General features: G+C 38.3%; 1 protein-coding gene and 1 pseudogene across 1 annotated transcript in view; both read right to left on the bottom strand.

The window, feature by feature from the left end:
* Nucleotides 1-8,152: 8,152 nt before the first annotated feature.
* Nucleotides 8,153-25,786, bottom strand: part of LOC145774664 (transmembrane protein 45B-like) — a 112,688-nt gene continuing 95,054 nt past the window's right edge. Inside the window, exon 7 of the mRNA XM_082585958.1 lies at nt 8,153-9,107. Within this exon, the coding sequence (XP_082442084.1) occupies nt 9,062-9,107 (46 nt within the window). The 3' untranslated portion in view covers nt 8,153-9,061. The remainder of the gene's footprint in view (nt 9,108-25,786) is intronic.
* Nucleotides 21,976-24,577, bottom strand: LOC145774416 (uncharacterized; annotated as a pseudogene).

Below are 25,786 nucleotides of genomic sequence, written 5' to 3'. Positions count from 1 at the left end.
CCAACTGACAAGCCCCCGTCTTTTATTTTTATGTCTTGCCTGTGCTTCCGTACAAACACTAGCCAGAGAGTCGTCTTTTATTTTTTATGGTCACAGCGGTAAACCATAATCTCTTCGTGGGAAAATTGTAACATAAAGTTCCCGGATCCGTTCGTCTGTATGTAATGACCGAAAAAGAAACACTCCTTCGAAACGTCTTTTCAAAATTGTATTTTTGTAAAAATAGCTTCAAAGCTGTCGAAATTGGATGCAACGCCGTACACCACTAAAACTTGTCACTACAGAACAGATTACTTAGATAAAAGACGGAAAATTTGTCCAGCTAGCAAGCACCAAGCAAACAGTTAAATATGCGACTGACTTCCAACAAACAATTTTACGAATAACAGAATGATTTGCAATATCTCAAATGCACGTAGACAGTAACTGTGACGCAATAATGAAAGACAATTATGAAGTCATTCAAACAGGTGTTCAAGCGGCTAATGCAATATTTCATCAGGTCTTACGACCGATGGTGCAATATTTGGACATTTTTTAGCAATTTTCATGACGTAAGATGCCAGCTAGGTTAAGTAGACCATAACGGTTTTATATGACGTTTGATTTGGTGAATAATTGTCGGGAACAGCAAGTAATAAATTGGTTTGTTCATACAGAAAAGTGGCTGTCAGTCCCTTCACAGGTAACATCTTGCAGAGAAATTTTGGTCCACCAAACAAGCATACCACCATAAAAATTAACACAGTATTGGCTAACTTCTTTAGGTTATTAACCGCTTTTCCAAAAACTGTACCTCCATGATATTGCAACATAGACTTCACATAAATTTCATCCAAGATTAAAACACAAGTTTTCTGCCTATCTGTTAAACTAGAAAAGACAGCAGTGAATAAGGAAAAGTCTTTTAAATTTTTTACAGCTGATGTTAATGAAGCCAAAGTTCGTATTCCTAAAAGCTGAAAATCTTGACGCAATCTGTGGTATGTGGTTCGAGAGAGTGCAAAATACTCAAATCCACAAACTAAGATTTCATTTGAGTATTTCCTTTCTCCAACACTTTTTGCACCCATTGAAGCAATTTGTTCCTGTATGATGTGTTCTTTTGTGGATTGCTCAAGATTGTGCAAGTAACGAATAGCTTCATCAATTTGGGAGAATCGAGTAAAGCTACATATTCGGTTGTGAGAAAGAGTGGATACGGTGCAATTCATTCCATGATGAAAAGCTTCAAACGACAAGTTTTCAGTAATCTTTAAAACATAAGTAAATAGGCTATACCTGTTACCGGTAATAACTGCGTGGACTGTATAAATATTTTACTGTCTAAAACGTTAACGCGTAATTCAATTCCACTAAAGCTGTGAGTTTTGATAGTAGGCTACTTTTCAAATTCATAAAATCTTTGATAGTGTCTGCTCTTATGAAAGCACTAAGCTTATCAGCAAGTTTGTTACGTGCTTCTGCAGCAGCTTTGACTGTTGATCTTAGTGGTAGAGGTTGCGTGGGTAGCAAACTTTGTTCAACCATAGTTAATAAATATACCTAGTTCGCCAACTGACTACGACTCTTGCCGTTTAAACTTGGCACGTACGCCCTCTGTCGGTGGTTAATACGTTTTGCTGACTCAGCATAAACACTAGACAAAACCTGTAGAAAATTGGCGAATTGAATGGTTGCAGTGTTTGTTAGGTGAGTTTGGGCCGCTAAATGAGAGGGAATAACGCTAGAAAGAAGACACTGTGTTACAGAAGTGCTAAACGTTCCTTTTAGGCCTTCACTGTGTAATTTTAATTAAAATATGATACTCCATGTGCACGTTTTCCTCAGAACATACCGTAGCTCAGAATGCTTGCAGCACCAAGTTGAGTCATATAGACAGAAAGCATGCAGAAAGGTACTGGTAGCATGACTAGGCCAACAAGTAGGCTAGTTAAAAGATGATGTGAGTTTTCAAATTACTAAGAAATTGAATTTTGGCTTCCTCAGCAGAAGACCAAAACATAGGTTCTTAAAAGGCTGGTCAGTTGGTAACTTTTCTGCCAGGAACGGAATATTAGGCACTGGTTATTTTAAAGGAAGGCACTTGTTGCCAATGGAAATTGACCTAGACTCAAGATTAAACAGTACTTTTGTCTATTCAAAATTTATAAATATATATGTACAGGTATTTATTCTGAAGAATTTTTTATTAGATTATTTATTAGACTATGTAAATCTAGATAAGGCTACATCAGACATGTGCAAATTATGATGCACTGGTCAAATCTATTTCTTGTAATGCCTGATAGTAGTGTTTCTGAGGTCGTTACGTGAGCGTTCTTGGAACCAAGTCATCTGTGTACCTTCTCGTGGTGCGGTTGGAAGAAGCAGTGAACTAAACACGGCTGACTAAACGCAGAGGTGGTGCAGAAAGGAACTGGCCTACCTACATCAGTACTATGGCCAAGTCTACAATGATGCAAAAGTTTAACAAAAACTACGAGAAACGGCATTAATGGGTCTCCGACTTCTAGAAACCAGAGTCCCTCGGCCGTTAGTCGGAATCCTCAATTGCAGGGTTCGTTCGATCGTCATTCAACAATTGTAATTAATGCAAAAACATTCCTACAACGAACTCAAAGAATTGCCATATGGAATGTACGAATACTTTACCAACAAGGAAAACTGGACAATATTATGCTAGAAATGGACAGAATGAGAATGAACTGCTTAAGTCTATGCGAAGTAAGATTGACAAAAACTGGTCAATTTATGAAAGATGATGAAACAATTATATAGTCTGGAGGTAATGAACATCAAAGAGGTGTTTCTGCGATTATTGACAAATAACTTTCTAAATCAGTATTGGGTAGTTGGCCTAAATCTGTTCGTTTGTTCTCTTAAAACTGAAAGCTGGTCCTTTCAATGTCAATCTGATTGTTGCTTATGCACCAACAACGGATGCAGATGACTCGGAAATTGGTGATTTCTACAACTCATTGGATAAATTGTACAAAGAATGTAAATCACAGGAAGTGAATATTGTGATGGGTGACTTGAATGCTAAAGTTGACTGCAACAAACATGGAAAAACTGTTGGACCTCACGGCCTTGGATCACAAAACGATCGCGGTGAGCTGGTGTGAAGGAAAAAAGCTTGCTGTTATGAACACATGGTTTGCGGCACACCATCGGCGTCGATATACTTGGAGAAGTCCCGGTGATCGATCAAGAAATCAAATTGACTACATCATGATAAATGAAAGATATAGGTCTTCCATTTTTAATGCAAAAGCCCATCCAGGTGCTGATGCAAACAATGATCATAACCCTGTAATTGCAACAAATAAAATTCTTTTAAACACTCTAAAACAACCGAAATGCAAACCGAAATATTTGTTAGTTGCTCTGTAAGACCTTGTAATAAGAACAGATTTTTGACATGGTGTCCTGGATAATCTTCCAGCTAACCAAAAGAAAGAAACAGTAGATAATCAGCGGGACAATCTCAAAACAAGTACTCTAACAGCAGCAGATAAAGTTATACCAAAAGAAATCAGACGAACTAAACAGCCTAACTGGATGATAGAAGAAATAAAAAAATTCTTATGTCAGAAAGAAGACAGTCAAAAATAAACCGAGAAAAATATAACAAAATTCATCAATTTATTCAAGAAAAGTGCACATCCGCAAAAGAACGATGGTTAAAAGACAACTGTGAAAAAAATGAAAGACTCAAAGACATCAGCCCGAAGGAACTGTTCAAGGAAATACGCTTAATATCTAAAACCGGTCCTGTAATTAACCTCGAAGTGCTTTCGATGCTTTGATGGCAAAATTCTCTATGAACCGAAAGATGTGAAGAAACGTTGGGAAGAATACATTACTACCCTTTTTCAAGATGACAGAGAGGATATTCATAATAATATGATTAATTGTGAAACTAGACCACTAATATTAAAGGAAGAAGTACAGTGGACTTTAGATCCTTCAAAAACCGGCAAGGCAGCAGGCCCAGATGAAATTGTGGTAGAAATGTTGATTGCCTTGAAAGAAGATGGAATAAAATTGTTGTGGAATCTCATTAATACCATTTGTGAAAGTGGTGAATTATCTAAGGATATGCTGAAATCTCTTTTTATTCCTCTTCCGAAAAAAACAAATACACTTGAATGTGGAAATCACAGAACGATAAGTCTAATGTCACACACATTAAAACAGCTCTTGAAAATTGTCCTCCAAAGAATACGAAGAAAGATTTTACCGGAAATATCTGCTTGTCAATACGGATTCATGCTTGACAGAGGAACCAGAGATGTAATTTTTGTAGTTCGTATGCTGTGCGAACGTTCAATTCAACACCAACAAGATGTATTTCTGTGTTTCATAGATTATCAGAAAGCTTTCGATAAAGTACGCCATTTCCAGCTTCTTTCATCACTAAAACGAACTGGGATTGATGATAAAGATTTCCGTATGATACACAATCTATACAACAAGCAGCTGTCATGCTTCCTGATGGAATCACTGAATGGATGGAAACATCAAGAGGTGTTTGACAGGGCTGTGTCATGATCCCAGATCTCTTCAATTTATACAGTGAACTCATCCTTAGTGAACTGGAAGAAATTGATGAAGGAATTAATATAAACGGAAAACTTATAAATAACAGTCGATATGCAGATGACCCAGTCTTGCTTGCAACGTCACAATGTTGTTTGCAAATTTTACTAGATGCAGTTCAAATATCTAGTGAAAAATATGGACTAAAAATAAATATTAACAAAACCAAAACTCTGGCAATCACAAAACGTCTTCCTAAACCAACAATTTGCGTGTACTGCAATAATAACAAAATGGAACAGATTCAAAAATTCAATTATTTGGGCTCAATAGTGAATCCAAGCACCGGATGTGAAGAATAAATTAGACGATGCATTGCATTATCAAAGTTAAGTTTCAACACCATGGCAAAAATCTTTAAAGACCGAAAGCTTTCCAAAACCTTAAAAATTTGTTTGATAGAATGCTTTGTTTGGTCAATTTTGATGTACGGATGTGAAACCTGGACGCTAACGGCAAAAACCCGAAAAAAGCTTGAAGCTGCAGAAATGTGGTTTTACCGAAGAATTTTAAAATTACATGGGCAGCTTTTTAAACCAACAGAGCAGTTCTCTAACAGATGGGCCGGGAGCAGCAAATAATGAGATCTTTAGAAATGCGGCAGCTGAAGTTCTTGTGTCACATCATAAGGAAAGGCGAACTTGGAGCTTTAGGAGCTTTAGGAGATATTTGGAGCTTTAAGCAGTTTGAAATTTCCGCTAGTGTGGTTTAAGTGTTGCCTGTGTGCAGGGTGGAGGCAGTTACGGAAACATTTCCCACTGGGGTTCGATGCACTACTGCAGTGGTTCCCAACCGGGGGGGAATTCCCTACTAGGGGGGAATTTTGCAATTTTTCAAGGGGGAATTGGTTTTAGGATTGCAAACCTTTTTAAGCCTAGTAAGTTGGCCAAGACCAGAGCTTTAGAGCATTAAGGAAAAGCCCTTGACTACCGATTATTATTTAAGCAACTGTGCACTGACATGGATGCAAACCATCACGTAGGCCTACTTTGTTTTCATGCAAATACTCGATGGCTTTCAAGAGGAAACATAACCAAGCTAGTGTTTGAGCTCAGAGACGAGCTTAAATTATTTTTTTAACCTTTAAATAAAATTGGAATTTGTTTCATTGCTGAATGATGACAAATGGATTAGATTCCTTGCTTATTTGGTGGATATGTTTGGTCCATTGAATAAACAAAATCTGAAAATGCAAGGGAAAAACACCAATACACGATATATAGGCTATTCGATTGCCATCTCTGTTTGAAGCAGATTTCGCATCAACATGGGTTGTATCCATGAGCTATTGACATATTGATACCATGTGAATTTACAAACTGCACTGCTTCCATGCTGGCTCAAGGCAAGATGGAGGAGAGTAATTGATTTATGTCACTGTCATTAGGAGATTGTCTTAAGGTAGCCTACTAGAAGGCTCTGCTGTCCTGATCGCGGGGGGACTACGTTTTGTCTGGCCTCTACCTCTCAACCAGGCTGGCTTGGATGGTCCTTCCAGGAGCAGATGCCAGTACCGCTCAGCATTTAAAGATGCTTTAGAAGCTTTCACCAGCAAGCTCGATAATTGAAAGAGAAAAGTTAGAAATTAGAATAAACAATTGAACATGTCACCATATTTAAAGAATTATCATCGGTGCCGGTTGTTGACGGCAAGGAACAAGTTCTTCCAGAGTTGGAAAAAGAATTGATTTTGCAATATCTCACAGCATTAGAGCTGGAATTAATTCGATATTTTTCTGAAATTTATGACGATGAGCTTGATTTATTACCAAATTCATTCATATTGTTGATGGAAAAGCTTCTCGATAAATTGCAGAATGAATTTGTAAAACTCAAGATGGATTCTTGCGCAAGAAACTTATTCAGAGAAAAAAAATCAATTACTGGATTTTGGCCATTAATGTGTAATTCCTATCCCAAAGTGGCAGAGAAACCTATTCAAAGTATCCTTCTGTTTGCGTCCACTTATCTATGCAAATCAGGTTTTTCAACTCTTACAGATGAAAACAAAACTTACAGATGAATCTTACAGGTGAAAACAAAACAGAGAAGCAGATTAGACGTGGAGAATATAATATTCGTTATGCTCTTTCCAGTAGCCTACGCTTCCACCATATTCATGAGTTGTCGAAACAAAAAAGTCACAAGCATCACACAGACTGTTAAATGCATTGACTCTTATATTTTGAATGTCGTTGACTCCAGCTCGTGCCCAAGCATTGGTTTCGTCTTCAAGTCGATTTTGGCTTTGAATGGTGATGTCGTATGTGGCTTTGGAAGCCCAGTCCATGAGGGAAAAGACGTGGGTAAAAATCACATTGTATGGAGGGTGTCGGACGTGGTAGTTTTAGCTTTTCTAATGCTTTGTTTTTCATGGGCTTTTTGTATGTTGTTTTTTTTCGAAAATTTCCGTGCATTCCCTACTTCTTTTTCTCCAGAGTGATCTGTCACTGGCAAGTTGTTCCCACGAATCTAGATCAATGTTTGCATGGCTGAGGGAGACTTTCAGCTGGTCTTTTATGTCATTTTTGGTCTTTTTCTTTGGATAAAATACTTTTCAGCAACGTTCTTCATTAATTGAATTATTTTATTATGAAAAGGAATATTACAGGCTAAAAAGCTTATTGCTAGTGAAATTTCATTTTATAAGACTTAGATTAAAATATTAATGTAAACGAGTTTTTAACAAACTCAATTTATAGGGGGGGCATTTGGATTTGAATATTGACTAAAAGGGTCCACCGGATGAAAATGGTTGGGAACCACTGCACCACTGGGTGGGATCGGCCATGTGTAGGAATGGTGTCCATTGCATGTGGTCGTCACTGTGATCATGGACACTGTATATGATCTAGTAATGTTATCGACTGGTGAGCAGCATGATGGCTTGGCACTTTTTGAACAATAATCCCAATTTTTTTTAAAAACTTATATAGCTGGGAACTGCTTTGAAAACCGCAGAAGCCCAGATTGTTCTGATAAGTTCAAACAAGCAAAGTGCACTGTGTTTTTTTTTGTGTAGAGACAACAATTGTTGTCCGGCTGTCAACATGCATTAGAAGCATAGTGAGATGTAACGGCATTTTTCGCAACGTTCCCTTTTGTTAACATAGATAACGTTATACAGATAACTTTTAACAACATAGATCACTTTGGTGATCGCTGGCCACAAAATGGTCGCTGCACAGTAGTGCACACACGACATTGCTTGTTAATAGGTGGGTTTTTGCGTTTCATTGCTGAGATCTATCTTTTCAGCCGATCTTGGTAATGCAGAAGTAAACTATGAAATTGTACTCTTTGACGTTTCCCTCGTTAGAGCAACCAGAGTCATACAAAAAAACTACTATTTCAAGACCGTAAAAACTCTCCAAGCACAAAATTGTTCACTGTATCCATAACCTGTGCGACTTCCTTCGTTTGTTTGTACGCAAAATAGTGGACCTGGATCCAGCGTCCTTCGTCAAATACGTCATGAAGTGTTTTCACCAGTCAGAATTGTTGAAATCAAAATCTTTTTTTAAAGTAATTCCAAGGTAAAAAATATTGATAAACGTTTTATTTCAATAAGATCTACGTATACAAAAGCCATATATTTTCGTTGCAGTTCACCTTTAAAACGTGCATGCGTAGATCTAGTTCTAAACTAAGACATAAGCATAGATAAATGTAATTAGGCACGGCCACCAAACCGGATAGTTCAAACAAGAACTGTATATGAATTAGTTGAAAAAATCAGTCATCTCCTCGTTCCTGAAACAACTGGAGTGCCTATTGTTAAAGCAATGCGGGGACGACTGAACCTAACAATCATCATAAAAACAAACTAGTTGAGGAACTGACTGATCATACAAAACAAGGACTATGTACAGCTTTTATACAGAAATAAAGTGTTCGCGCAACGATAGTGAGTAACCTATAAATTACATGGGATAAATACACAACATAGAAGTTCATTACCAATAGCGAAAAGTTAAGAAACCATTTATTTAATAATTAGTGTGCACATGTAGGGTCATAAGAATGCATGATAGTAAAGCAGAATGTCTTCGGTATTGCAAATGGGTAGCCCATGTCAAACTTTTGATGGCCTAAAGCCCTAAACTATTTGAAACATGTTTAAAAATTTTGAAACAAACTAAACTAACCAGAAGACTCGATGCCAAAACTCTAGGTAGTTAGTAAACACAATCAATTTGAAACTTCGGAACTTCATCAACATGCTTATACATAACGTATGGTTACATTCCGTGAGATAATTTCACATCGCATACTATTAGCCTACCACTATATTGAGTTTATTATTATTTGATACTGTTGTAAAATGTGGTAGCTGTTTATTACATTTAATTCAAACCCACAATTGAACAAAGGCAGCACTTCATGGGCACAATAAACCTTACTACTTCAGAGTTCAAAAGTTGTAGTAGGTGAAAACAAAATGGTTCGTCTTTTTTCACAAGAAAGGAGAAGATTCCGTTGGGCATTCTTCCGAATGCAATCTACAAAAATATCAATAAGTTATGTAACGACTCATGAGTCATAAACAATGGTGTAGGCTACGCAAGATTTTCTTGAAGGGAATTATAAATATTTTTTGGGATAACACCCATTTATCATACCAGGCAATTCTATACCTGGACTGTGCAGTAGGCAACAAATTATTCTTGTTCGTTTATCTTTTGTAAAAACATTTGTTTTCCATGTTAATGCAGATAATGTAGATCTGAGTTGCTAAATTTTCTGCAGGCCATTTCGTCGAGTTTATTGCAAATTTTGTAAATTAATGTTAATTGATGCCAGGGATATCTAAAGAAGGGGATACGAAGGCTTTTATTACGTCTGACAATAGAAGGGCTTTTGTTTATCGTAAATAATCTGTGTTTATCGTAAAATAACAATTGGCACCGATAGTAGTTTAATAAATCTTGCTATGATAACCTGCACTGTGCTATTAGCATCAGGCCTGGATATTCACAGCATGCTCATGGTTGCTTCTTAATTCAACTACCCATATACTTGCTTTACATCTAGCCTTCTACAAAGGCTTTGTTAAGAAAAACAGCTTTACTGGTAACTTCTAACTGTCTTTGTAAACAAGTATTCTTTAAATATGCTCTACGTAACATTTCCCTAACTGTTTACTGTAGCTCATTGTACCAGCTGCACTACAAAAATTTCTACGATTTTAAAAATAACCACATGTTTAAAGCACTACAAACTACCGCCCTGGTAGTGTCACGAGAATAAGGCAATCGCTGCGAGCCTTCATATCCCCTTCTCTAGATATCCCTGATTGATGCTTTCTTCAATATATGTTAAAATACATCAAAACAATGAAAACTATTAATACTACAAAAAGTGCTCAATGCTAAGCAAAAAAGCAAAGCAGACCCAATTAATTCAAATATAGTTGTTACTATCTGAATCCTAAACAGCCTGTTTCAACTACACGGATCATCAGACGTTCTTATTTAAAAACAAATCTATTTGAATAAGAACTTCTGATGATTCGTGTAGGTGAAACAGGCTGTTAAGGATTCAGATAATAACAACTATATTTGTGTTAAGATACATCAATATACGTTAAAATACAATATAACCTACTGTAGGCTACATACCACGAGATATAAGTGAAGTTGAACAAGTTATTTACTTTACCATCAGAAATTAACACATCCAGAGCTTTGTGAAACACAGCTGAGTTAATGTCAAAGATAAAACTGACGTCTTGATTTCTATACCCAGGTTAAGTTTGGTTCGAGGTTAGTGATAGACAGGCGAAGAATATCGCGTAGGTGGGAGTCGCCCAGGTTTAATCTCAAGCGGTTATAGTTCAAGTTATAACCGAGAACGTCTACTCATACATGTTGAACCGAACAAGCTCAACATTTTCTTTGCAAACTTTTGCATTTCTGGTAGGACTGTTCGTTCGTTTCGTTGCAAAGCGAAATTGCCTATCTTACAGTAGTTTCGCTTCGTTTCGCTTTCAAATAATTTCTGAGTGAAGAATTTTGTTTCGTTACATTTCGAAGTCCAAGCCATTTCAGAATGGCGAGTTCAATAGTGTTACTTTCAATACCATCTGAGGTCATTTTTCAAGGTCAAAAAGTATATTATAAGGTTAACCCTATTCAGACCAAACTATTTTTGGCATCTAATGGCCTGACGTGTGGACTTACTCCATTCACACTTTCATTTAATAATTACTTTTGATATAAAAACGTTACGACGTTGCTTTTTTCGCAACGTTAGAGAAAAATTATTGACAAGTTGGTTAAAATTTGAAGTGGACACACATACTCTACCATTTTTTTTGCTATTGCTTTTTTGCTAAAAGTAGTCAATTTTTTAAAATTTGTCTGATGTCTCCCCATAATCTCCTTGAAATCGATAATCTCTTCGTTAAAGGCACGCACGGTCCAGTCATACTTTCTTGACATGACCTACTTTCTTCCGATAACTGCTAACACAAAATCCAGCGGTGGAGTTAATCCCTCTTAATCCCTATTCAATTTCCCGCTGATGAATGTTTTGCTAGTTTGTAGACAATTTTGTGAGTAGGGTGTCAAATACTGCTGATAACTAAAAAATTATACTACACAAAAATATAATTTTATTAATCCACAATACTTTTCATTATAGGCTGTCATTCATTACTACATGTGTGCTTCCCTTTGTTTTTGTTTCGTTTTATTGTTTGCTTTTTGTTTTTTGAGTTTTGTGGCCGTGCTAACTACTGACATATATTGCTACTACATGATTTTCCATTCAAGCACGTTTTAAATCTTTCAAGGTTTTACCACCTTTTCCCTTTCATTGATGTACTGGTAGGTCTATATCGATTTTTGTAGTTAGCATCTTTTTCGTCCCGGACGCGTTAATGACAAAAAATAAAATGATGATTAATGATTTTTTTACGAAACCAAAGATGAATAATTTTCAGGAAAAGTCATAAAGCTTCAGTTAATTTGAGTCAGTAGCTTTTATGTAATCGATGAAAGTTTTAGGTATGGACGGACCCCCGTCCAGCCGTCAGTCCGAATAGGGCCAAATTACTGAATTTTGGTCATTTTTGCGTCCAAGTCGTAAAGCAAAACTATTTTAAAGATGTCTTTAACGAAACATGCTATTATCTCAACATCATATGTATGTTTCAACACTATGGCTATTATAAAGAAGTCTATGATTACAATATAATACACAAAGTGACAATACATGACAATACGACACCATGATAAACATAATAGACAATGTCTATCACTAGTTGGAACGCTTTTTTTGCCTCCTGAGGCAACCAAAAGACTTTTCTTTGTCACTTACAATGAGGACGTAAGCTTTCAATAGAATGTTAGCTAAAGTAAGCTTAGTACAAGCAGCATTATTACTAGCTAAATGTGCATCTCAGGATAACAGTTCAGCAAAAAGAAACCGACAACGCATTTCAGTCTTGCCATGCAAATCACAATCATTGTATACAAAAACGACAGTTGACATAGTAGGCACACTTAGTCCGCCTCTATTAAAATTATGTAGAAACTCGGATGACATCTCATTATCATCTTTATCATCAATGATTACTATAGTAGTGCTATTGCCATATTTACAAACAAAGTATCCGGCCAAATAAACGACTTTATGCTTAGGGCATCATCAGATCCTAAAAGTTCCTGAGTGTTTTGAGGAATAATCTCGTCAATGAGTTCACTTCGTTCATCTGGTTTTGTGAAAGTTGTACAATTCTTGGAGCTTCCAATCACACGAGAACTACCTTTAAATATAATGTAATGCTTAATTAGTGTTTGCAAATTTACAATTTTACTTGTAGCCATAGTTTCAACTACGTTAATGTAGAAGTTTCCACTTCTCCTTTGCCTGGCTAGGCCAAAGTTTTTTTCCAATGCTTCATCGGCGAATATAGCAGAAAGAACATAGTCAAAGTCTTTATCCGGCAGAAATAATTTGGCAGCAACCACGTTATTACGTGTTGACACAGCGGAGGCTTCTGAAGTTTGCTGAGTTAGCTTTAGCTAACGACCACGACCTCCTTGCCATGCGCAGGTAGATATAATTTGGCAGGTCTACTCCAACCTAATGAAACTTGTAGAGTCTGCTGTCCAAGGCTGTCTGGATTCGTCGTGTAGATGGATAGCTGCGAAACAATCTTCCACATTCATCCTTTTGAACCACTTACTTATTATCTGGGTGAAAATGATGGTACCTTCACTGATGCCCAGTGAATCCTTGAAAGTCTTAAAGGTAGCGACATTGTTGTCATTGAACACTTGACATAGGCTACCAATGATACGCTCTGACGTTGAAGGGGCTTGGGGAAAACAGCGGTGTGTGTCAGCTTCGTTGAGCGAATAGGAATAACCAGGTCAATCTCATAAACCTTCTGAATATCACTCCATTTACGACGAATGAGAGTGTCTGGATATCAAGTAATCCAGTTGTTGTGAACACTTTTAAAGATGTGAGCTCTTGTGTGAGACATCAGTTTTTGATAGGCACAGGTTTTGCTGGTCTTTTGTAGCAATAAAGCTAGCGAAATAGGAGCTGATTTGAGCACAAAAGTGGTCAAAATCTTGGATCTTGTCCGCAGCCTCTTCAGCTGCCTGCACCTTTTCAGCTCTTGCTTCTGCCGTAGACGGTGGTGTTGGGGGTCGGGCTGATGTTGCCTGCTTTAAAGGTTTTAAACAAACAAACAAAAAACAAAGGTGATTTTGGTACTCCAGGAAATATTGAAGTCGGTTCTTTTGGTCGTTTGCCGCCCCTAACTGACACCAATTCAGTGTTGAAATGTTTCTCACAAGCATATATCTCCTTCAAGCGCCTTAAGCTTTCTTTCTCATGTGGCATTACCAATATCCATCTCTCCTTCTCCTCAGGATCTTTTAGGAAGGATATGACCTTTGCATAGGGTGTCCTGTCCTCTCATAGTTGCCTCTGCAACAAGCAACTAACAGCATGGCATATTGCCACCAAAGCAGAAAATAACACAAAGACCCTACGAAATCACCAGATATGCAGCTTCTGAAAGAGAAACAAACAAAATGTACCTTAGTAAACGATGATCGATATCAACTAATAGATGCAGTAGGTGCAGACAACATCATGTTTCGTCACAGATTTCTTTCAAATAATTTTGCTTTACGAGTTAGACGAGTTACGAGTTTTACAAAAAAATGAAAAAAATTTAATAGTTTGACCTTAAATTGTAATATTTTGACCTTGATATTGACCTCAGATGGTGCTGAAAGAAACATCATTAAACTTGCCATCCTCAAAAACTTTAATATGGATTCCAAGATTGTGTCTCTAGCTTTTGTAGAAGTAATTTTATCCCAGGACTCAAGTTAATCCTTTAGACTCAAGTTACAAACCACGAACATGGGGAGTTCCAGTCCTGAAATAAAGGAGTCTATGACTGCATCACATGGTTAAAGGATATCTATCGGACGAATACAGCGAAGTTCAACAAACGGAAACGAATGAAACAATTGCTGCAGGCTGGGGATTTTTAGAAGAGAAAAGGAAAGAAAAAAGTTGTTGAGAAAAAGTGCCAGCAGGCGATTTCGAAAGCAAATTTCAACGCTTTTAAAAACACGAGTGGATACCAACAAACGAGTGTCCATTACAAAGGTAGAAAGTTACTTTCCAAACTTTTCAAATTTACTTTCCAATGGAGGCTAAATTGGCACAGATTTTGTTGGCTATAGCAGCCACTTCCTCCACAAGCGAACGTTTGTGGTCTGCTTCTAGTAACATTGTGGTACCAAATCGAGCATTCTTGAACACATCAAGGGTTTGTGACCTGCTCTTTCTCAGAGCAACGATCAGGAATTCCATTGCCTTCTTTGCACGCTTTTATAACTTCCGTTGACTGTGCCTATTATTTTTTTAGTTTGTAAACAACTGCATCGTTTTTGCATTGAGTAGAAGTTTTTTTAATTTAAAAAAAAACTTCCCAAAATCTGACACCTGCTTACCCGGACATCACTAACAAAGTCGTTTCGAACCTCCCGGCCTTTTTACCAAACTTGGTTGTTTCCATACAATTGGGCAGAGAGGTAACTTTTTGGAACCACAAACAGACATAATTCAGCAACAACACAACATTTCACATTATAAAAACAATAAGCTAACATTTTCAGCTAATCATACAGAGTGACGATTCGGACGCCGGACTGGGCAACCTCAAAGTTGGCTCAATGAACATCAACGGAATATCCAAGAAATTGCGAGATGTCAAAAACTTCTTAACATCTCACAGACTCTCTGTACTGGCAATACAAGAAACACACAGAATCCCCACCGATCAACTTGAGACGTGGGCACAACATAACAATTACACAACATACACCAACATAGAACCTGATAGAACCCCCTTCTATGCAGGGACAATGTTCATCGTAAAAAAGGACATACACGACAAGTCCGAAATCACACATCACACCATAGTACAAAATCGAATACATCACCTCAACATCAAATGCGGTAAAAATAACATAAACATATTCAATGCATACCTTCCGCAGAGCAGCGGAGAGAGAAAGTCATGTTTTGAACTGCTCTCCGAGGCTATGCTGGAATATGAACATCAACATGTGGTCTTACTTGGTGATTTTAACGTGATACTTGATCCGTTAGACACTGCTAAGCCGCAATTTTACTTCACTACACCGGATAAAACAGCACTTAGAACATTAATACGTCATAACCAACTGATAGACATATTCAGACAAGAACATCCATACAAAAGACTGTTCACGCGCCAAAACCACAACAGTAAGACCAGGATAGATAGAATATACATAAATGAACATACACTTGACAATTATCATAACATTAAACATGAATATTTCACATCATCAGACCACTGCACATTACCAATAATTCATCTCCAATATCAACAACACATCAAATGGGGTGAATATTCATACAAAATCAATAACAGCATATTAGAATATGCTCACGTCATAACAGAGCTCGAAACGGCTTGGGAAAATTGGACTATAAACGTACCACAAATAGAACCACCAGACATGCTTATAAGCTGGGATCAAGGCAAGAAAATGTTGAAAAATCGACTGATCGAACTCTCGCAAGATGTCGCACTCAAGCGTAGAGAAGATTACAATCAGGCGAAAAATATGCTCCTCACTCTGGACGCTCGTCCAAACCACGTCCTGGAAGATCGTCGCCCGGAATTCTTGGAGAAAATCAACAACTTCTACGATTATAAATCAGTCGGATCGCAAATCAGATCCAGAACTATCCCAACCAGCGATGAAGAGCCATCTAAAAGCTTCTTCAAAGCAGAGGAACAAAATTGTAAAAGCAGCTCTATCACTGAGATACACGACGCAAACAAGACAACTCTCACCAAGAAAGAAGACATTCTCAAAGAAGTACACAGCTTCTACCACTCCCTATGGGGTGTAAAAGACAACATAAACTCTCAAGAACAAAACAACTATTTAAACATTCTTGGAGAGGCCAAAATTGAGGAAGACGCAGCTGAACAAGCGGAACAGCTGATCAGTCTAAAAGAAGTAAAAACCGCCATCGATTCTCTTAACAAGGATTCTGCACCTGGATCAGATGGTCTCGGCTCATTATTCTACCAAAAATGCTGGCATTTCCTGAAACACGACATTCTAGAGATGCTTACAAATTGCTACTTGAGAAAAACAATGACTCCCTCAATGCGAGAAGCAAAAGTGAAGTTAATCTTTAAAAAAGGTGAAAAAGAAAAGCTCAAAAATTGGAGACCGATCTCTCTGCTCAACACAGACTACAAGATCTTGAGCAAAATCCTCTCCAACAGGCTCACACCCATGATCACAAACCTGATTTGTCCGAATCAGAAATGTGGACTACCAAACCGCAGAATAGAGCATGTTACAATGAATATACAAGCTGCCCTGGAAGCTTCTCAAACACAACACAGGGACTTGTACGTCATGATAACTGACTTTGAAAAAGCTTTCGATAGAGTTAGTCACTCCTTCCTCCATGGAATCTTGAAGAAACTCGGAGTAAAACCAATAATGATGAATTACCTGTCATTAGTTTACAACAAAACAAAAAGCAAAATAGAAATCAATGGAGCCTTAACGAAACGAATCAACGTTAAAAGGGGCATTCGACAGGGTTGTCCCCTCAGCATGCTCTATTTCATAATCTGTGCCGACGTGTTGACTCGTCGCATAGAGAAAAACCATCTGATCAACGGTTTTCGCTTTTCCAAGCTGACAATCAAAATCCAGCAATATGCGGACGACACTACATTCATCACAAGAGACATTCCATCTCTCAAAGAGGTCAACAGAGAACTAGCCATCTACCAGACGATGTCCGGCCAGAAAGTGAACCAGGGAAAGACCCAGATCCTGGCGTCCAAACCTGACCTGGCCCAAAGAGCTCAGCAACTCTTTCCAGAAGCTGCGATCTTGAACAACGTCAAGATCCTGGGCATCTGGCTAGGCACAAACAAAACAGAACTTGACAAGATGAACTGGCAGACCGCCATCAAGAAAACTCAAACAATCGCCAACATCCACAAACCACGAAGACTCTCCCTCTATGGAAAGATCTCCATCATTAACACTCTCTTGGTACCCGTCACTCTGCATCTGAGTAGAGTCCTGATGCCAACACAACAACACATCAAAGAACTCAACAAAATCTTATTCGGCTTCCTCTGGCATCCGTCGCCATTTGAACAGCTCCAGAGAAGCAAGACATTTCCTCCTGTCAAAGATGGAGGCATCAACATGGTGGACATCCAATCAAAATTCCAAACTAGTCGCATAGACAGAATTCGACACCTCTTCTCACTAGAAGACGCCACCGAAATCTGGCACGAATGGGCCATGTTCAATTTGAGCTACAGAATGAGACACATTAATCCTCATCTGTTCTCCAACAGCATTCCGCATGCACCAATTCCAAACGAAATGTACGCGGACATCTTCAAGTCCTTTTGTAACCTCAAAGGCTTGAAACACGACTGGGAAAATACTTCCTACAAAAACATCTACATCAATCTGAAAACGCAAAATGAAAAGAAAATTGACAAGATTGATCAAAACGGAAAGAAGATTTCTTGGAATGAGATCCTCTTGAAAAACAAGGGAATCAAATTCCTCCTTCCACCTCACCTATCCTCCATGTCCTTTCGGATTGCACATGGAGGATACAAATGGGGAGATTTTAATAGATCAATACATTCCGACAGAATAACAAACTGCAAATTCTGCAGAAAACCAGAAGACAATGTGGCCCACGTCCTCACCAAGTGCTCCTTTGCGCTAGGAATATGGGAACGCCTGAAACAACAATATCTTGACCTAACCAAAGAAGACATGGAAATAACAAAGGACATGATCCTCTACAACCAAATCCCTGACGGACAGAAGAACAACCCGATTCTTTTGACCATGATGAATGTCGCCAAGCACACCATCATCCAAAAGAAGATATCTCTGGACATAGGCGACACATACATACAGGACACAAAACGGTCCACCATTCAAGCCCTGTGGGTGATCATGACAAAAACCAAAGACATAACACAAAAACATAACATTCCTTTGTCATCTGACATTTCTACTCCTTCTAAACCTCCTCCTACGGTCAGAAGAAAGAAGAACCAGTCGAGATCCACTCTTCAACCGCCCTCTCAGTCGTCCTCGGTGGTAGGGATGACTGATTGCAGCGGTGGATCTCACTAGCACAGTACGGTCGTAGATCATCTTTGAAGAAGATTAGACAGCCAAGGGCGTAACAACCCACCTTTAACCCGTCTCTTTCACTCATCTGCAACGGCCTGATGCCGGAAGAGTGATTGCAGCGAAAGATCTTTAACCGTCCCTCTCCGTTGTCCCACTCGCCATGGGATAACAGGATTGCAGCGGCCCATTCCAAGATGACTCTGGGGTCAGCGAAAGCTACCCTCCCTCTGGCCGCTCCTCTCTGGCATCTCCGCCAAATGAGATGTCAGACTGCAGTGGCCCGTTTTCTACAAACAGGTGCCCTTCTTCAAGCAGGCAACAAGAAGATACACACACACACAAACAAACTCAAATAAAATTAAAATTAACTCTCTACCAAAACGCGCTAGTTCTCTATGCTTGACCCGCCATCTCCTAGTCTGCTCCAACATCAGCAAGAGGAAAGTCGAGACAGGCAGATCAGCTTGAGGCAGCCACTAACCAAACATTTACATCCACAGATTACCATCTACCGCGGTGGGTCCCTTCGGTCGGAGTAAGTCCCTCGCCTCCCTGGTAGGTATCTTCCATGTAAGTATGGTGTGCCTGCTGAGTGTTTGGGTGTGTGGACGGCTCCCGGAGCGGACGCACTAATGATGAGACAGGAAACAAATCCATTTTGTATGGAAAGTTTGTGAACCTGCAAGATGTAGTGGTATCCATCTTGAACTCTGAGCGTTGCGCAAAAAAAAAAAAAAAAAAAAGCCCTTCTCAAGCCTATAAGAAAATTTTTTTTAAAGAAAATGCTTAAGAATCATGCAGTACCACAGCAAAAATATGGCCAAATCTAAACGTTTGACAAACTTGCTTAATCAGCTCACACTAAATGATAACAGCAAAATTACTCAGCACAACGGGTCATGTATTTGAAAGATAAAGTTTTTCAGAAAAGGACTCAAGCAGATTACGTAAGATGGACATAAGCACAATAAGAGACAGTGCCACCAACAAAGAAAAAATACAAGAAGCACAAGACGGAAAAATTCAATAAAAGAGGAGAGTAGGGAAGCAATTGAATTTAGATAATTTTAATAAAAACAATTACAGATCATATTAGAAAATGTCAATCGTGCTCAAGCAATACACCCTCATTGGAGTCCTTCGAAATTGTTCGTAAGTGTTTGTCCGAGTTCGACACCAAGATTTACGAGGCATTGATCATCAAATCTTTCAACGCAGGGCTCAACAGACAATTATTGCAGGCGGAGCCTCCTATATTTTAACAGTTTTTGATAGAATTTTCGTGTGCTTTTCGTATTTTTTCTTTGTTTGTGCCACTATCTCGTGTTGTGCTTCTGTCCATCTTGCGTAATCTGCTTGAGTCCTTTTCTGAACAATTAATTAATTTTACCTCTCAAATTTTTGACCCGTTGTCCTTCGTAACTTTTCAGTTATCATTTGGTAAGAGCTAGTTAAGCAAGTTTGTCAAATGTTTAGATTTGACCATATTTTTGCTGTGATACTGTATGATTCTTTAATATTTCTTTCAAAAAATATTTTTCTGATAAGCTTGAAAAGGGATGTATGACTAGCCGAAAACTTTCGCTTATTGTTTTTTGTTTTTATAATGTTAAATGTACAGTAGTGTTGTTGCCAAGCTATGTCTTTTTTTGCTTGTTTCCGTTTCTGCAATCCAGTGTTTTGTTCTGCTTGGCGGAGACAGGATGTTGGCTGTCAACCTCTTTTCTTAATGCTACACTTTTTTTGCAAAAAGATTGTTTAAAATTTTCTGTTGACTTCTAAACTCTAAAGCAATGGCCTGCTAGCTGTAAAATATTTCCTTTCGACCTAAAATTATTTATCTTGATTTGTCTCGTTTTGGAGTAAAAATCTTTAAGAAGGATTTCGTTTCGTTTCGACGTGAAAAAGTTCGTTTCGAACAGCCCTAATTTCTGGAAGTTTGTTTTTATCCAGCTGCTGGTAAATAAACACGAGGAAAAGATGTTGCTGTCTGCTTCGGAGAGAATCTTAATTAGCTGCAGGTGATCTGGAATCTCATCAGGGTTCAAGCAGAAAGAAGTGAATAGCAATAAGTCTTTTACATTTATAGCAAATTCTTGAAAGTGGTCGTTGAATTTGTTTTCAAGAAAATGAATGAATGTTCGATTGTATCACTCATTAATATATAGCCTACTGTACAGGCAATAATAGTTGATTTAGCAATATACGGCAACAATGATTCCAACTTTTCTCGCCTCATTTTTTCTCAGAGAAAATACGGTCTTTATTAGTCCAGTCTTTATTAAAATCTATTCAGAATTAAATGTGTTGAGAAATACAGTAGGCTAATATCAAAATAATTAAGACGAAAAGTATCTGTACAATTCTTTAAATTTAAGCATACAATTCAAAAAACTGATGTTATAGTCAATTCAACAAAATGGTCACACCAAGCAGCCTAATTTGAAAAGTGGCCAGTGGCCACACTTGGCCATGTTTCAAAAACAAAATTTTATATTGTCGACTTTCGACTCATTAGCAACACCAAAGAAAATCTTGCAGTTTTGGTACGAATCAGCAAGCTACATGAAGCTTCTCATAGATGAGTTGGGTACTGCGATGAATGTATTGATAAATATTCATAGACCTTAAGAAGGTTTTAATTCATTGAACCATTGCTATGTCTAAATTCAGATAAAATAATAATTGAACTATCATAAACATAATTATTACAGAATTAAACGCTATAACTTAACATGAAAATCTTAACAAGAAAAAAGAATTAACCGATTTCGATACTAGAAAATAAAGTAAAGAATAAAGAATGTAGCTTAGTAATCGATATTGTGAAAAAAAAACAATTATTCCACCACTTTTTCTGAATGCTCAAGGCAGTAACAAATTGAAAAAATTCAAAGAAGTAAATAATACTTCCCACTCAAAAGACTAGGAGTAACAAAACATAATTTTAGATGCAGTCATGCAATAATAATCCTTCTGAAAAGAGTCACAAACACAGTTTAAATCGACCAACTAGCGATCAACCAGGGTTTCCCCGCAAAAAAAAATTTTGCTTCTCCTTTCAATAGAATTTCAAACTCTGCCTTAATAAAATTGTGGAATTCGGTTAATATTTTACGTTGTTTATTTGTAAACTTTACAGAAAACTACCGAATATCGGATTCAACACACAAAAAAGTAAAGACTAGCAGCTAATCGATACTTATTTGAAAAAGAAAAGAAAACACGGATTCGATAGTGACAAAGTAAAGAATAACGCTATCGAATATCGATTCGTAATCGATAGTTCCAACCCTGCCACTACTCTACAACTTCAGATGAACAATTGAAATGAAACTAGCAGTGCGACAAAACTACCAAAGGTGCGACAAAACTACCATTATGACGTAAGCAATTAAGCAGGGCTTCGACCAGACAGCAGTTCAAATACATCACATTTGTCCTTCCAAAAAAATGAGGATTAAAAGAATGGTGATGAATGAAATAAGAACGAGTGGTATAGTATTTTAAGCAGCAGTATCTTAAACTATTACAAGAACTTACAAAATATACACCACGCAGGGTACCACAAATGAAACACAAGGTTTCAGTTTTGTACGCTCAGCATTCAATGAGCCAGGAGTTCAACTCAAAGAGGAACCAAGTCACCATATCTGTCTGGTGCTTTTCTCTCTCTTTGGGAACGCCTCAGTGGCACATTCTCAGTGTTTTCGGTGGATAAATTCATTGAATTCTCAGATGTATCAGAAACCGGGCCAGAAGGTATCAACAAATCTTTACTGACATCATCTACGGACGTACTTTGTGGACAGTTTATGACGTTAGGTGGGCAGGGAGCTAAATCTTTCAATGAAACGGTAGATTCACGGCCATTTTTATAGCGGATCTCTGCAAAGTTCGGATTTACGTCAAGCAATTCTACCTCATCGCATAAAGGGTCACTTTTATTTCTAACAAACCGGCGCAACATGACCGGACCAGGAGAAAGTAGCCAAATTGGTAAAGCTTTTCCCAACATTGATCTTCTGGGAAATCCAAAAAACCTTTCATGTGGTGTTGCGTTGGTTGCAGTGCATAACAAGGATCTTATGGCATGCAAAGCATCAGGTAAGCTATCTGCCCACGATTCTGCAGACAACTTTCTCGTTTTGAGAATGAGCTTGATTGTTCTCCACAATGTTTGATTTAGACGTTCACACTGTGAGTTTCCTGTTGGATGGTACGGGTCGTTCTGTTGGTTGCCACACCTCTTGTGTGCAGGAAATCTTTCAATTCAGTTAAAATAAATGCGGTTCCTCTGTCGCTGTGGACGTAGCCGGGTAAACAAAAAATGCTGAACAATTGAGACAAACGAAAGATGACTGTTTTTGCTGAAGTGTTGCTACAAGCAAAAGAAAATGGAATCGACTATATTCGTCCACTATCACCAGCATATATGGAGATTTAGATGATTTTAGGGGACCTTTGAAGTCTACACTGATTCTTTCTCATGCTTGAGTAACTTTGATGAGGTTGCCTTCTTCTTGTTTGTAGGACTGTGGTTTTACTTCAGCACAGGTGCGACATTGCTGAGAGGCACGGCGGATATCTTCCATTGAGAAAGGTAAATTCTTTGACTTAACAAAGTGGTTTAGCCTGATGATTCCTGGGTGTCCCAAGCAGCTGTGAATATCAGCAAGGCTCGTTAGTGATGCAGCAACACCACAGTACTTCTTCTGGCAATTTCTCGAAAGTGCATCAGGCACTACATTTTCAACTTCTGGACGATGTCATAAGAAAACTGTCCCAATTCAATCAGCCATAACTGAATCTTAGCGTTTTTAATTTTTCCTTTCAGTTTGGCATCAAACATAAATGCTACGGACTTCTGATCAGTTACTAATGTAAATTTTTGTCCATGGAGATAGTGGGACCATTTTCTGACCGCTTCCATTATTGAAGAGGCTTCCTTTTCCACTGAAGAATATCTTTTTTCGCTGGTTGATAACGTTCTAGACATGAAAGCCACAGGACGCCCTCTCTACCTCAGTACGCCGCTATTGCAAAGTCAGAAGCATCGCACTCTACTGTAAAATGAGAGCTTTCATCAATACTGTCTAGGCAAGCTGCGAGTAGATCTTTCTTCAGAGTTTCATAAGATCGCAGGGCTTCAGCATTTAGTGGGAAACTCTTCGTTTCTGAAAACGGATAAAGCTTGTCTGAAAATTTTGGAATCCATTTTGCATAGTATGCAAACATTTCAATCACACGACGCAGTTCCTTTTGGTTGATAGGTGGAGGAAGTTCTACCAAAGGTTTCAACCTTTCTGGGTCCGGTGAGATGAATCCATGCGACACATTGTATCCCAACAAGTTCAATTCCGTGGTTGAAATTACCGACTTCGCTTCGTTAAAAGTCAGTTGTTTTTCGCCTGCAGCAGCTAAAAACTTTTTGAGATTATCATCATGATCTTGCTGTGAATGTCCGGCAATTGTTATGTTGTCCAAGTATGCAAATGTATCTTTCAGTTTCTTTTCTTCTATTAGGCCGTCGATTATCCGCTGGAATGTTGACACACCATTCGTGAGCCCAAAAGGAAGACGACTATATTGGTACAGTTTTCCATTAGCTTGGAATGCGGTATACTTGCGATCTTCATTCGCTAAAGGTATTTGGTAATACGCAGATTTTAAATCAAGTGCACTAGACACTTTGAAATGGGATATTTCGTTGATTTGATCATCAATTCTACAGTAGCTAACGGATAAGCGTCCAAGAACGTATATCTGTTTATCGTTTGTAAGTAATCGATCACCATTCTTTTCTTGTGTCGCTCGTCTTTTGTTACCAAGACTTGTGCCCTCCAGCAGGGTGATGAAGATTTCTCAATAATGCCATCTTTTAACAACTTTTGCACTTTTATGACTGTTTGATCAGCTTTGCTATATTGGCGAGACTTGACAGCAATTGGCCGGCATTTTGGTGACATGTTTTCAAAGAAACGTGGGGGTGACACTAAGGCTTGCGCAACTCCACAGTGTATTTTACTGTTGACAACGATTGCTTCTTTAGATCCACCCTTTTGCAACGTTACTTGCATATGAAGTTTCAGGAAGTCTTGTCCCAAAACAATATCTGCGCATAACTCATGCATTACTCCCAGGGAAAAACCATCATACTCTAAATCTGCGTATTTCAGTTTGGCATAGATTTTACCTTTTACTTGAGCAGAAAAGTTAGTAGAAACCATACTGATTTTAGATTGATAAGGAGATGGTGTAATTTCAAGCTCTGTAACAAACTTTTTGTTGATGAAACTTTCTAATGCTTCGGTATCCAATAGAGCTTGCGCTGAAGCATCGTTGATAAAAACTTGGACTGTTGTGCTTTTGAGAAATGAAAGAGCTCCACAGACATAACTGGATGTGAGACTTGGGAATGCAGTTGCTGTGGCTTTGTCTTCTTCAGTTGATTTCGTTTTGTCTTTTCAAACTTTAGAAAAGTGGCCGGTTTTACCGCAGTTATAGCATTCTATATATAGCATTCTTGGGCTCAAGGGTGGTGGGCTCAAGGGTTCTGGAGAGGTAGAACCTTTTACTGACTGATGCGCAATACAAAGCCTCTCATCTGTTACTGGTCCTCACAACCTAGGCGAAAGGACATGTTGAAGAGAACTTCAGCCTCTGTCTGTGTAGCAAGACCGTCCCAGCTAAAACCTGCACAAAGAGAGCCTGCAATGCTGATCTGGGCGGATCTGGAGAAACCAACTCGAAAAAAATGGCGAAATTGCTGGCAGCAGGGTGATGGATTTCTTATCTCACCGGAAGTACTCCAAGATGAGTTCAACGATGAGGTCAGAATAAGATGTTTGGCGGAAGATCCCTACATGTGGACAACAACAAAGATCAAAAATCTCAGTTAGCGAGATACTGCGATGGTGGAAAGAACTTTGGAGTCCCCTACCACCATAATTTTCATACCTCCAGACTATCTCCTATTATAAACAAAATAAATAAGAAAACAAACTTTAGTTGGTCAGATAGTAGGCCCCCCAGGCTGTCGGCCAGCTCTGTAAAAGCGACTGGAGAAGAGATCCACACTGGTGAAATTGGTTTACATGGTGATGCAAAGCATGCCATTTATGATGTGGCTAGATTAAATCCTTCTGGAAGTCTAGTCACGAAAAATGTAACTGATGAACGTGTGAGACTAAGAAAAGATTTAATGTTTATAACATGGAACGTAAGAAGCTTAATACAACCTGGAAAATTAAATGTCGTTAGTGAAGAAATAAAACAACAAAAAATAAAAATACTTGGGCTAAGTGAAACAAGATTGAAAGGGAAAGGTACTTTCAGAACAGCTGATAATAATTTGCTTATTTACTCGGGAAAGGAGGATCGAGATGGATACTGCCATGGTGTTGGTGTTTTGTTGGAAAGGAATACTTCGAACAGTC

This window comes from Aplidium turbinatum, chromosome 7 (genome assembly GCF_918807975.1).
Source record: "Aplidium turbinatum chromosome 7, kaAplTurb1.1, whole genome shotgun sequence".
Classification (NCBI taxonomy): Eukaryota; Metazoa; Chordata; class Ascidiacea; order Aplousobranchia; family Polyclinidae; genus Aplidium; species Aplidium turbinatum.
Note: the sequence above shows the minus strand (reverse complement) of the source record. Positions and strands in the feature narration are given on the sequence as shown.